Source organism: Chiloscyllium plagiosum, unplaced genomic scaffold (genome assembly GCF_037043375.1).
Source record: "Chiloscyllium plagiosum isolate Xiang-an unplaced genomic scaffold, Cpla_swu_hap1 HiC_scaffold_50, whole genome shotgun sequence".
In the NCBI taxonomy this organism is placed as follows: domain Eukaryota; kingdom Metazoa; phylum Chordata; class Chondrichthyes; order Orectolobiformes; family Hemiscylliidae; genus Chiloscyllium; species Chiloscyllium plagiosum.
Genome location: NW_028270188.1, coordinates 21,089,935 through 21,104,531, shown reverse-complemented (window position 1 = coordinate 21,104,531; position 14,597 = coordinate 21,089,935). Strand labels below are relative to the sequence as shown.

At 45.9% G+C, this 14,597-nt stretch overlaps 1 protein-coding gene across 1 annotated transcript in view; it reads left to right on the top strand.

The window, feature by feature from the left end:
- Nucleotides 1-13,790, top strand: part of LOC148135254 (putative G protein-coupled receptor 139) — an 85,350-nt gene extending 71,560 nt beyond the window's left edge. Inside the window, exon 3 of the mRNA XM_087985034.1 lies at nt 12,883-13,790. Within this exon, the coding sequence (XP_087841160.1) occupies nt 12,883-13,790 (908 nt within the window). The remainder of the gene's footprint in view (nt 1-12,882) is intronic.
- The last annotated feature ends 807 nt before the right edge of the window (nt 13,791-14,597 follow it).

Sequence of the window (14,597 nt, the reverse complement as noted above, 5' to 3'; positions counted from 1 at the left end):
TTATCCTTTAAGACCTCAGAGCAATTTGACACAATAGAGTGTCTTGTTGGCTGATTCAGAGATCATTGAAAAGTTTTATCCCATGTCTATGTGTCTGCAGTCACAGATAATCATAGATAATCATAGATAACAAACAGCTATAGACCCAGCCTCCAGTCTGACAAGCATCCTTCCACTGAATCCTCTGCTTCCTACCAACAACCCAACTGTGTATCCAATTGGCCAGTTCCCCCAGCATTCCACGCGATGTAACCTTCCTGAGCAGCCTGCCATGTGGAAGCTTATCAAATGCGTTACTGAAATCCATAAAGACTACGTCTACCGCTCTGTCCTCGTCAACCTTCCTTGTCACTTCATCAAAGAACTCTAACAAATTTGGGAAGCATGATCTCCCACTCACAAGTCTATGCTGACTGCGCCGAATCAAACCCTGTGTAAGTAATGGGTGCAGTCAATGGTGTGCTGTCCTTCATTGTAAGATGATTCGAGTAAATAAGTAAAGCCATCTTCCTGCAGTTTTAGAGCCTTGCTGAGAGAGTATTTGAGGCACTCTGTACAGATTTGATCTCCTTTGTAAGGAATTATCTCCTTACCACAGACACGGGTGATGGTAACATGAGGATAGAGTGAAGACGCTGAGTGTTTAATCTGTAGAGCTGTGAGAGACGAAGAAATGGTGATGCTGAAACACGAGGAGTGGCAGCGATCACTTATTTCCAAAAGAGACATTGACAGGGAGAGAAATTCCATACTTTACACAGGATTAATTGGTTTGATATATTGTCACGTGTATCTCAGTACAGAGAAACACTTTATTTATGAGCAGTGGAGGCAGATCATAGTAAGCATAGCCAGACAGATCAAAGGGTGGAAATAGACTTGGACAGAGTAAGGCATACAGGTTACACTGCACAGGACATGCACTAGACAAGGTCAACATGAACACGGTCAGCATTATTTGAACATAGAGAGTCCATTCATCAGTCTAACGTGACTATCCTAATAGTTTATATGCCTTAATTAACTCTCCCCACGTTATTGTGCAGTCGGCACGTGAGCCCGTACTGAACGCCATGTTGCTTACAATTCCCAACAGCAGCCACAATACCTTCGATCTGAAACAGGTAGCCATTCCCACCAGCTTCCGCCCTGCATAAAGAACACCAGGCTGTTTTCTCAGAGATGGAAGATGCCTTCTTCAGACTTCACACAAGACATGAAGCTTCTCTGCTCACCACTAGAAAACCACGTTTTAGTCCCGCGTGTGTATCATAAGCAATGGAGCCATGAGGAACAACGTGGAACAGTCTGTATGTGAAGCCTCTGCTCCACTTGTTCATCATGTTGGAGCATCATTTAGGAGAAACTTAAGACTGCCGATGCTGGAGATCAGAGTTTCCAGCATCTGCAGTCATTGTTTTTACCTAGTTGATTTTAACCCTACTGCGAATCCTCTTGCAAGGATACCTGCCTTGAAGAAGTTTGCTTCCTCAAAGGGCTTTTGCCCAAAACGTCGATTTTACTGCGCCTCTGATGCTGCCTGAACTGCTGTGCTCTTCCAGCACCACTAATCCAGGATCAGAGTAGAGCGTCGATTGCTGGAAAAGCACAGCAGGTCAGGCAGCATCCGAGAAGCAGGAGAATCGATGTTGCATGAATAAGACATTCATCAGGAATCAGCATCAATTACCTCATTCTGCCCCCGTGTAAGTGTATTGAGGTGGGAATGGCCTCCTACTGTTCATGTATAAGTGACTCAAGGGGCTGATTGACTTCTTCCTCGTCCGATTGGACAGGGCCAAGGGCCTGACTGGGTTACCCCTGGTTCCTGTTTGATAGCTCGATGTACTGACAAGTGTGATGATGCTGTAGCTTTACGAGATTATTTTGTCCTGGTTTCTTTTAAGAGAGAGATTGAACGAATGTTACCAAGCTGGTTAGTTAAGACACTTGAGTAACAGCGAGGCATGCCTTAGGTTTATTTTAATGCAGACTGAATGGGTGTGGCCAGCTCTCACAGATTAGGATCTCTGGGTTTTGGTTTCTCAGTAACATCAAAAACTATAGCGGTCTCAACAGAGTTGGAAGCTTCAGGGAATGTCTCCTGGCTGCTACTCTCACTGAATTTTCTCTTGATGCTGTCACATTGCATCTGGAACAGACCCTTTATATTTCCTTTAAAATAATAAAACATTAGAAGCAAGGCTATTGCCTTCCAATATTTCGAGGGGCTCTGGTGTGGCCAATCACACTAGACTCCTTCTCTTCCTGAGTAATAGGCTGGAGGCACTGAATGGGTTGTCCCTGTTCTTCTCCAATAGTGTCAATGGGCTGAATGACTTCCTCATATTCCTGTGAAGTGCTGAATGAACTCTTGTTTTACTGTGGCAATAGGCAGTGCAGTTACATGAATGTTACTGACACGTTAACAGCAGAACTCTCAATGGAGTCTGGGTCTTGCTGCACATGGACACAGACCAGTTCAGGAGCTGAGGGGGGACAAAATGTTCCGGACATTGTGGAATCTTCAGTGACCATCCCCACTTCTGATCTTATTTTGGTGAGGGTGGGGACGGGAGACATTGATGAAACAGCTGAAGCTGTTTGTGAAGAGGAAGCTACCCTGAGGATCTCGCACAGAGCTGACCCAGGACTGAGATGGTGAACATCTTCCTTTGTGCCATGTTTGACCCCAAACACTGGAGAGTTTACTCTGATTCCCATCAAGTCCAGTTTTGTTAAGCTCCTTGATGTCAACAGAAGGCAACCACTGCCTTGATATCAGGGCGAGTCCACTTTACCTGAACCCTTGTCTCAACCTCTTTTATTCATATCAATAAACCATGATATAGGAGCAGCAAGTGTTTTCATCAAACAGGTGGGATTCAATGTCAATTTCTGTTCTCAAGAGTGTTCGGGGAGTGAGATGGCTGAAATTATTTGAAGAGGAGTTAGATGGATATTGATCTGTCAGAGAGGTGATGGCTATGAGGCATTGGGTATTAAAGAGGATTTCAGACCGAGAGCAGATCAGCCACAATCTTAGTGAAGGACAAAGCAGGCCTGGGGAGTGAACGACCTGCCCCTGTTTCTGATGCTCTCACATTCTGTTATTAGAAAGGTAGTGGGTGTTATTTTCATGAATGTTCTGTTATTACATATTGCAGTCAGGGAGACCAGAGGATTTTGTGAGCTATCGCTGGGTGAGGTATGTGGGCTGTATTCACAGTGAATCTGGGTCTACAACATGACCAACAAATGGAGCACAAGTTGCAGAGAGGGGAAGCTCTGTAAAGAGAGATGAGGAGCCTCTTTCATAAACAGCCTGGGTTTTCCAATTACATTTCCCAAATCACCTCACATCGTGTGTGACAGTCTTGAGAGGCTGAATAGTCTCCTCTGTTTCTGTGCACCAGGTTATAGGAGTAAGTAGCCTCCAACTGCTCCTGTCTAGCAGGTTTGATGGGCTGAATGGAATACAGAAAAATGGGACTGAAGAGCAGGAGTGGGTCATTAGATACTTTGAGCCTTTTCCACCAGACACTAAGATTGTGGCTGATCAAGTTGGGGTCTCAGCTCCACTTTGCTCTCTATATCCCATTATCCGTGACTCACTTCTCTGTCAAATATTTACCTAATGCAGCTTTCAATCAATGTGAGCATGGAGGCACGATAAACTTCCAGTGAAGAGAATTCCCACTTGAAAGATCCTTTCAGAATTATTCATCATCCTTTTTATAGAATCAGAGCGTCATGCAGAACGGAAACAGACCCGTTAGTCCAACCTGTTCACTCCGATCTGATATCAAACCTGATCTAGTCCCATTTGCCAGCATTTGGCCAATATCCCTCCTCTTTCAGATACCTTTTAAATGTGCGATTGTAACTGCCTTCACCACTTCCTCTGACAGCACTTTCCATACACACACCACTCTCTGTGTGTAACATTTACCTTCAGGTCCCTTCTAAATCATTCGCCCTCTCCCCTTCAACCTATGCTCTCTTGCTCTGGACTCCCCTACACTGGGGAGCAGAACGTGGCTGTTCAGAATATCTATGCCCCTGATGATTTTATAAATCTCTATAATGTCACCCCTCAACCTCTGACACTCCAGGGAGAAACACCTCACCCTAATCAACCTCTCCCTACAGCTCAAACCTCCAGTTCTGGAACATCTGTGTCTAAATCATTTCTGCAGAAAACCGAGTTGCATGCAGTATTTTTAAAGTGGCCTCACCAACATCCTGTACAGATGCAACATACCATCACAACCCCTAAACACAATGCTCTGACTGATTAAGGGAGATGTGCCAAATGTGTTCTGTCCAACTCTGTCTACCTGCGACTCCACTTTCAAGGAACAATATACCTGCAGCCCTATCCCTTTGTTTCACAACACGCCCCAGGACCTTACCATCAAGTGTATAATTCCTGCCCTGGTGTGCATTCACAAAATACAAAATCTCGTATTTATCTAAATTAAACTTCACCTGTCACTCTTTGCCCTTTTGTCCCATCTAATTGTGGTCTTGTTGTACTCTGAGATAATCTACTACACTGCCTTTCTGATGTAATCTGTAAACTTAGTAACAATGGCCCCAATATTCACATCTAAATCCTTTACATAAACGATGAAATGCAGTGAACTCAGTACTGATTCTTACAGCACACTGCTGCTCACAAGCCTCCAGTCTGAAAAATACCCCTCTTCCTTCAAGCCAATTGTGACTAGCTTCCTCTGTATCCCATGTGACTGAAACTTACTCATTTGTCTACCAATCAGAATGAAATACTTGCTATGAAGAGGGGCTGAGTAGGTTAGGTTTATTTTCACTGGAAAAAAAGAGATTGAGGGGGGACTTGATTGAGGTTTACAAAATCATGAAGGGTATAGACAGAGACAAGCTTTTTCCCAGAGTGAAGGATTCAATAACGAGAGGTCGTGCATTCAAGATGAAAGGTGGAAAGTTTAAGGGGAATACACACGGTAAGTACTTCACACAGAGGGTGGTGGGCATTTTGAACGTGTTGCTAGCAGAGGTGGTAGAGGCAGACACGGTAGATTCATTTAAGAAGAGTCTGGACAGATGCATGAGTAGGTGGGGAACAGAGGGGTACATATGCTTAGGAATTGACCGACAGATTTAGACAGTACATTTGGATCGGCTCAGGCTTGGAGGGCTGGAGGGCCTGTTCCTGGGCTGTACATTTTCTTTGCTCTTTGTTCTTTAAATGAACACCTTGCTGAGGTCCATATAGACAATATCTACCAAACTGCCTTCATCAATCTTCTTTGTCACCTCTTCAAAAAACTCAACCGATTTAATGAGACATGATTTCCCATGCAGAAAGCCATGTTGTCTTCCCCGATCAGCCCTTGCCTTCCCAAATGTATGTAAATGCTATCCCTCAGAATCCCCTCCAACAACTTACCCACCACTGACATCAGGCTCACCGGCCTATAGTTCCCCGGCTTTTTGGGTCACTGTTTCCTTTTCTAGTCCCACTCTTCCACTGCTCACAACAAATGTTAAATATAACCAGGTTGGTGAATTGGCCGATGATATCGGTCTCACACTGGGTCAGGGTCAGTTTTAGGAACAAGTCAGGCTAGTTACTTTAATCTGCTAAAACAACACGTTTATGATCCAGGGCAATGTTACTCAAACAATGATGGAAAGATGAATGGCAAACTGTTTGAGTATTGCAAATATATAATCAATAGCTTGGAGAGGGTGGACGCTAGGAAATTGTTTCCGCTAGGCGAGGAAACTAGGACCCGTGAACACAGCCTTAGAATTAGAGGGGGTCGATTCAGAACAGAAATGCAGAGACATTTCTTCAGCCAGAGAGTGGTGGGCCTGTGGAATTAATTGCCACGGAGTGCAGTGGAGGCCGGGACGCTAAATGTCTTCAAGGCAGAGATTGATAAATTCTTGATGTCACAAGGAATTAAGGGCTACGGGGAGAATGCGGGTAAGTGGAGTTCAAATGCCCATCAGCCATGATTGAATGGCGGAGTGGACTCGATGGGCCGAATGACCTTACTTCCACTCCTATGTTTTATGGTCTTATGGTCTAGTACTTCCCTTTCTAAACACACACACACACAAACATACAAACACACGCGCACACACAAACACAAACACACACGCGCACACACAAACACACAAACACAAACACATGCATACACACACACACACAGATTAACAAAATTTCTGCAATTTTAATTTGAAAGAACTTTGTCCAGATATTAATGGAACTCATGACAAAAGTAAAAATTGAGGTTGTCTAAAACATTTTTCTGCTTCTGAAGATATTGTACTCACATAGCTGCTAGCAATGGGATTCCATCCTGGGAGAGTTAGATTTGGCTGCATTCCCTTTGCTTTAGGCAATGAGGAGATTCCAATGAATTATGGTCAGGGAGCACTAAATGGGTAGTACGGTGGTTAGCACTGCTGCCTCACAGCATCAGGGACTTGGGTTCGATTCCAGCCTTGGGTGACTGTCGGTGTGGAGCTTGCACATTCTCCACTTTCCTGTGTGAGCTTCTAATGGGTAATCCAGTTTCCTACCACAGCTCAAACTGTGTAGGTTTGGTGGATTGGTCATGCTAAATTGTCTGTAGTGTTCAGGGAATTCTAGGTTAGGCGCATTAGTCAGGGGCAAATATAGGGGAATGGGTTGGGAAGGTTGGTATGGATTTGTTGGGCCGAAGGGCCTGTTTCAACACTGCAGGGATTCTATAAAAATAAGAACGGTAACGATGACTGTAGAGTTTGTTTTAGCTCGCACACATTGCTGTGGTGAGGGACACTGAAGGAGGGAGAGTGCAATAGGCCGTTCCTTCTCAGGAGGATTGCATTTTCTCCCTCTCTGAGTTGAATCACATAATAATATCATCCTTTCCCAAACTGGACCCCATGTGAGGTCTCCTTGTACATTGTCGAACTATGTCTCCATCACATTCCCTGTTCCATGTAGGTGCATCATTGCTACTGTCATACACAGAGCCATATCCTTAACAGAAAATGGTCTCGGTCAATTTGAAATATGTTTACATTGCCCTGCGTCATGAAAAAAATAAAATATTTAATGTATTGAGAATACCTGTGTTAAAATGAATGCATTTTTTTAACAAATACAGAAATTGCTGGTAAAGCTCGGCAGGTCTGTCAGTACCCAGATGCCTTTTACATGCTGCAGTTTGTGGGTGGCACGGTAAACACAGTGGTTAGCACTGCTGCCTCACAGCGCCGGAGACCTGGGTTCAATTCCCGCCTCAGGCGACTGTCAGTATGGAGTTTGCACATTCTCCCCGTGTCTGCGTGGATTTCCTCCGGGTGCTCTGGTTTCCTCCCACAGTCCAAAAATGTGCAGGTTAGATGAATTGGCCGTGCTAAATTGCCTTTAGTGTTCTGTACAGGGGTAAATGTAGGGGAATGGGTATGGGTGGGTGCGCTTCGGCGGGGCGGTGTGGACTTGTTGGGCCGAAGGGCCTGTTTCCACACTGTAAGTAATCTGTAAAGTTGTACCAGCCTCCACCACTTCCTCTGGCAGCTCATTCCATACACACACCACTCTCTGTGTGAAAAGGTGCCCTTTCGGTCTCATCAAACTTTTCCCCTCTCACTTTCAAACAATGCCCTCTAGTTTTGGACGCCCCAAACTGGGGTAAAACCCTGACTACTCACCCTATCCAGGACCGTTCCGATTTTATAAATCTTTACTGCTGCGAAATGTGACTTCAATCAACACGAATAACTGGACTTTCAGTCATCCTGGGCCTAAATTCTGAAATTGCAATACTGACACCTCTTCCTTCACCATCAAGTCACAATTTTAAATCCATTTTAATCAGTTTGTTCAGATGTATCATGAGACACATCTGTGGGCTTTACACCCAGACCTTTGTGCCCAGAGGTAGGGACACTAGCAATACCCATAAAGCTGTAACGTTATTCTCCTGTGTGTTTGCTCATCAGCCTGTTTTGACATGCTGTGACATACCTCTGCAACAGGCAGGACTTAAATCCAGGCCTTCTAGCCCAGAGCTAGGAATGCTACCACACAAGTTCAGGAATTGGAATCAAATCCAGAGTTCTGGCTCAGAGGCAGGTACACTACCCACTACACTACCATACCCAGATTTTGGGTTATATTTTATGCCCACTTTCAGCTCGGTGTGGATTTATTACAATCAGGTTACCATTACTGAACTACACAAAACACTTTGTATTGTTAAGCAAATGCAAGATATTTGTCTCAACTGTAGGATGTTGAGTGTTTGTACTGTGCCATCGAAATTAACTATGAACATCTTTAATCGCTATTATCTGTAGTCTGCAATATTAGGGAAAGAAATCCTGCAGCCACACTCTGCCCAATGAAGGGTCTCAAATGGATATTTATTACTGAACAGCAGAGACGAAGGAAGAGCTTAATTTCTGGTCCCACAACACCGATCACTCTTACCCAACTCTAACGTGCGACTTCCCTCTTCCTGGCCGGTGATTACTGTCCAGCCTCTCCTCCCCACTGACTGTGTCTGCAATCTGTCCCTCCTCCCTCTAACCACACAAGGCAAACCAAGCTCAGGGTCTTTGTGAAAATGAAGGCCGGAGTGTGCAAGCATCCTGGAGAGGGATGGGCATTTTAAAATTGAAGGGGGAGGGGGAGGTGGCAGTAATACCACATACTGGGCTGAGGGGTAGCAGATGGAGTTTTAATTGTATTTGGTAAATCAAACAAGAGCAGGACCAATACAATTAAAAGTAGAGCCTTTGGCAGTGTTGTAGGACAGAGACCTAGGCCCTCAGGTATACTTCTTTAAAATTTGCATCTTATATAGATAGTGTGTTTAAGAAGGTGTTTAACACACTTGTCTTCATCGGTCAGACCTTTGAGTATCGGAATTGGGACGTCATGTTGAGGATGTACAGGACATTGGTGAGACCTCGTCTGGAATACTGTGTCCAGCCTGGTCATCCTGCCCGCTCATACCATAGTCACACCACCCTCTGGGTGAAAAAGCTGCCCCTTAGGTCACTTTAATATTTCCCCTCTCACTTTAAGCCCATATCCTCTAGTTTTGGTCTCCCCGTACCTTAGAAAACACATTGACTATTCACTTTGATATTACTGACCTTGATATAATTAAGCTGGAGAGGGTTCAGAAGAGATTAACCTGGATGTTGCTGGGAAAGGAGGGAGTGAGCTATAAGGAGAGGCTGGATCTTTTTTCACTGAAGAATATGAGATTCTCCGGTAACTTTACACAGGTTTATAAAATAATGAGGGGAACAGATAAGCTGAAGGGCTGATGTCTTTTCCCTAGAGTTGGGGATTCAAAACTGAGGGATAATTAAGGTGCAAGGAAAAAGATTTACAAAAGTCACGAGAGGTAATTATTTTAGACAGAATCTGGCTTGGGTGTGGAATGAACTTCCAGAGGAAGTGGTGAAAGCGGGGACAGTTACAACATTTAAAGGACATTTAGATCAGTCCATGGATAAGACATCAGTTTGGATGGTGCTGTGAGCAGCTGCCCTCTCCCTCGCCCTCTCTGAATGAATCCCTGTTGGTATTCATCCTCTGCCAATGTCTGTGCAGTGGCGTGGGGAGGCCAGCAGAGGGTGGCATTGCATCACTTTAAGCACCACAGAGACTGCCAGACCTGCCCCACACAAAGACACACAGATACACACACAGCAATTGTTAGGACACAACATTGAGTTCATCTGGTAATTTAAACTAAACATAAAGAAATGCTCAATTTGCCTCGTAAACTGTTAAAATATGAGGGACAGAGAACTCCCAAATTCCACTGTTTAAATAAAAACACCAATTTATTTTTTTAACCCTGAAACTGAACATTTTACATCAACTATTCACAACTCAGAGACCTCATTTCTCTTAATTGCTTATTATCCTACTCCAACTCTACAGCAATATACTGTTTCAAAAAGACACTTATTAACATTACATAAACGTAATTTCAAAACCACACAGCAGCTGACCTCACACCAATATCACTTTTTCCCAACTTTCCTGGGAAGCCTGTCTCATGATACAGGATGCTATCCAAGTGTCTACATTTCAGCATTCTGTAATCTGGGAACACATCATTCCATGACACTGTCTCTCAGTCTCCCCTTCTCTGTCTATACCCCAACCCCTCCCATGTGGTGATATTTAAACTGATTTCCCCGCCACCTCTCTGTGGCAGTGATGTTCACACCCACAGCACCCCCTTGTCAGGGCACAATGGAGATAGGGAGCTGTAAATGGGTGGGAGCTGCACATCCCGTCACTTCCAGCATGGGCTGCAAGTTTCCCCACGCTGGACAGTGATTTATCACAGTGTTACTGAGCAATGCACTGGTGTGATGTACACAGCTCTACATGCTGGGAGCGTAACTACTCCAGGGTTACAGATCAATTCACTGGTGTGATGTACACAGCTCTACATGCTGGGAGGGTAACTGCTCCTGGGTTACAGATCAATGTACTGGGGTGGGGTACACAGTTCTACATGTTGGGAGGGTAACTGCTCCAGGGTTACAGATCAATGTACTGGGGTGGGGTACACAGTCCTACATGCTGAGAGGGTCACTGCTCCTGGCTTATAGATTAATTCATGGGTGATCACTGCGCAGGTCGCTGTGGTGGTCAGACTATCTGGTTGAGTTTTATAGATAACGCACTGCTGTGATCTGCACAGCTCACTGCCCTGGACAGATATATGGTCTGGGTTCATAGACCAATGCCCTGATCTGATCTGCGCAGGGTTCCACTCTGGACAGATCGCTGGATTGTATTGACCAGTGCAATGGATGAATCTGGACAGATTGCTGGGTTGTACTGAGCAGGACACAGGCCTGGTCTGCACAGTGTTCCACGGTGAACAGATATCTCCTCTGGGTGTATGGTGTCTGGGCTGGTTCTGTGAGGTGGATTGAGAATGTGGTACATCTAACCATTTCAGCTGATCTGGCAATGCCTTTAGTTCCCATTCCTGTGATTGGACCCTCCGTCTCTCACCCCATTAATGTTACAGTGTTCCCAGGTACAGTACATCATGTTGGTGGGGTGGGTAGGGGGGAAAGGTGATGGACAGATCAAGGAGTTACCCGGAACGTTCTGTCCCCAACATTCTATAACTGACATTCCCTGGAACGTTCCATCCCCAACATTCTATAACTGACATTCCCCGGAACGTTCTGTCCCCAACATTCTATAACTGACATTCCCCGGAACGTTCTGTCCCCAACATTCTATAACTGACATTCCCCGGAACGTTCTGTCCCCAACATTCTATAACTGACATTCCCCCCGGAACGTTCTGTCCCTGACATTCAATAACTGACATTTCCCGGAACGTTCTGTCCCCGACATTCTATAACTGACATTCCCTGGAACGTTCCATCCCCAACATTCTATAACTGACATTTCCCGGAACGTTCTGTCCCCAACATTCTATAACTGACATTCCCCGGAACGTTCTGTCCCCGACATTCTATAACTGACATTCCCTGGAACGTTCTGTCCCTGACATTCTATAACTGACATTCCCCGGAACGTTCTGTCCCCAACATTCTATAACTGACATTCCCCGGAACGTTCTGTCCCCGACATTCTATAACTGACATTCCCTGGAACGTTCTGTCCCCGACATTCTATAACTGACACTCCCTGGAATGTTCTGTCCCTGACATTCTATAACTGACTTTCCCCGGAACGTTCTGTCCCTGACATTCTACAACTGACACTCCCTGGAATGTTCTGTCCCCGACATTCTATAACTGACATACCCCGGAACGTTCTGTCCCTGACATTCTATAACTGCCATTCCCCGGAACGTTCTGTCCCTGACATTTTATAACTGACATTCCCCGGAACGTTCTGTCCTTGACATTCTATAACTGACATTCCCCGGAACGTTCTGTCCCTGACATTCTATAACTGACATTCCCTGGAACGTTCTGTCCCCGACATTCTATAACTGACACTCCCTGGAATGTTCTGTCCCTGACATTCTATAACTGACATTTCCCGGAACGTTCTGTCCCCGACATTCTATAACTGCCATTCCCTGGAACGTTCCATCCCCAACATTCTATAACTGACATTCCCCGGAACGTTCTGTCCCCGACATTCTATAACTGACATTCCCCGGAACGTTCTGTCCCCGACATTCTATAACTGACATTCCCCGGAACGTTCTGTCCCCGACATTCTATAACTGACATTCCCCGGAACGTTCTGTCCCTGACATTCTATAACTGACATTCCCCGGAACGTTCTGTCCCTGACGTTGTTTGTGAACGGCCGGACGTCAGTGAATTGAACAAACGATATGATCCCGAGGGAAGAGATCGCGTTCCAGGGAGAAGGAGACACTGTTCCGAAGGCCCCTCGGGCAGTTAAAGGGGGGAATACGTTTTCCCTGCGTTTACATTTCTCCACGACACAGGATCGACCACAATTTAGACCAAAATACAGGAATTCCCAAACTCAGTTTGCCTTCAGGAAACTGGGAGAGAATCCTTCAGGACAGCAACGTTTCCACCCTCCGTATTAGGAACTGGGAAGGAGTGACCTGTGTCTGCTCTCCAGTGATCGAGTGTGTGGGAATGTTCTAGAAACCATATGTCCTTATGGATGTGTCTCTGTGTGTTTGGGGATGGAGGGTTTCTTGTGGTTTATGTCACATTTTTGTCAGTAATTCCGACCTTCCCATTTGTTATTCCAGCTCAGATTATTTTAATAAATCCCTGAATACAGGGACACATTTGAAAATCTCACTGGGTTCCCGATCAAACGGGTCCCTTTGCCTCCAGGCTGATGGATAATGGGTTTGTTTTCCTTCCTCACAGTTAACGTAGTGACCATCTACGTCCTGCTTTATAAAGATTGTGGATTGTCTCCATGTGTCAGACGTTACCTGGGGGCCATGGCAGCGGCGGATCTCCTGGTCATTATCCTCGACCTGATCCTGAGACACATTCCCATTGTTTATTGGGAACAGTTTTATTTCCTGTACTCCGTCCCCGTGTGTAATATCCACGCCGTCCTGCTTTATGCAGCCACTGACTGCTCTGTCTGGTTCACCGTCACTTTCACCTTTGATCGGTTTGTGGCCATTTGTTGCCAGAAGCTGAAAAGTAAATATTGCAGTGAGAAAACGGCGGCTGTGGTTCTGGGAGCAGTGACTGTGCTGAGCTGTTTAAAGAACATTTCCTGGTATTTTATGCTCACGGCTCGGTATTCGCTGGGGAACATCCCCTGGTTTTGTGATGGAACACTCGCTGTTCTATTCTCCAGTGTCTGGGGCACAATCGAGTTCCTCCACAACATTCTAACCCCGTGTGTCCCATTTCTCCTGGTTCTGCTGCTCAATGTTCTCACCGTCAGATACATTGTAGTGACCAGCAGAGCCCGCAGGAGACTCCGCGCTCACACCAATGGGGACGCTCAGTCTGACACTGAAATGAGAAACCGAAAAAAATCCATCATTTTACTGTTTGTGATCTCGGCCAATTTCATACTGTTATGGTCAATGTTAATGCTGTATTCTATATGGAACCGGATGTTGTGGATTGTGGATACCCCTCTGTCTCTCCATCCCTTTGTGCTGGAATTGGGCTTCATGCTGCAGCTCCTCAGTTGCTGCACAAACACCGCGATTTATGCCGTGACCCAGACTAAGTTTAGGCAGCAGCTGAAGAATGTGCTGAAATATCCCTTCACCCAAATCCATCCATCCATCAAATTCCCTCATTAATCAATCCATCCGGGATTTTCTCATTTCAGTTCAGTGTTTCAGCGATGGAGCAGCCTGTCGCTATGGTCACAGACTGAGGGTAGCGCTGGGTTGTCCATCCTTATCCCACAGGGGGGTTACAGGGAAACATTTCAATGTTTCTCACAACGCAGGGGCCAGTGAGAAAAGGCACCATCCCACTGACTGTATCCATCACTTCCATTTGTAACCAATAAAAATGTTGATTAAAGCGTGCCGAGCAGCAGAGTGACCGATGTTGTTGTGTGTCTTTGTGTTGGAGAAGCTGAGCTGGAGAGAGACAGACTCAGCCCCAAGTCCTGGTCCTCAGGGAGGGGGAGGGCACCGCGCCCTGAGCTCAGGAGCTGGGTTTAACTCCCTCTGTCTCCCCCCCCCCCCACTCCAACCTGGCCTCCCCATTTCCTCACCCCCACTCTTCCTCCTCAATTCTCTCCCTCTCTCTCTCTCTCTGCACACTGTCTCTCTCTCTCACCTCCTCTCCCTTTCACTCTCTCTGGTCCCCTCTCAGACACCCCCCCCCAACCCCGGTTTCTCCACCTGCCTCCACTATTCTTTCTGCCTCACTCTCCCTCTCTCTCTCTCACACCCCAACATGAGTTTCTCCACCTGCCTCCATTCTTCTCTCTCCCCCTCACCCTCACTCTCTCTCTCCTGCCATCTCTGTCTCCCTCCCGCAATTCCGTCTCTACCCCAATTTCCCCACTTCCCACATCTCTCAATCATGTCACGCCCAACCCCCACACACAGCTTCACCACAAACACCCAGTCTCTAGGTCAGAGGGAGAGGGA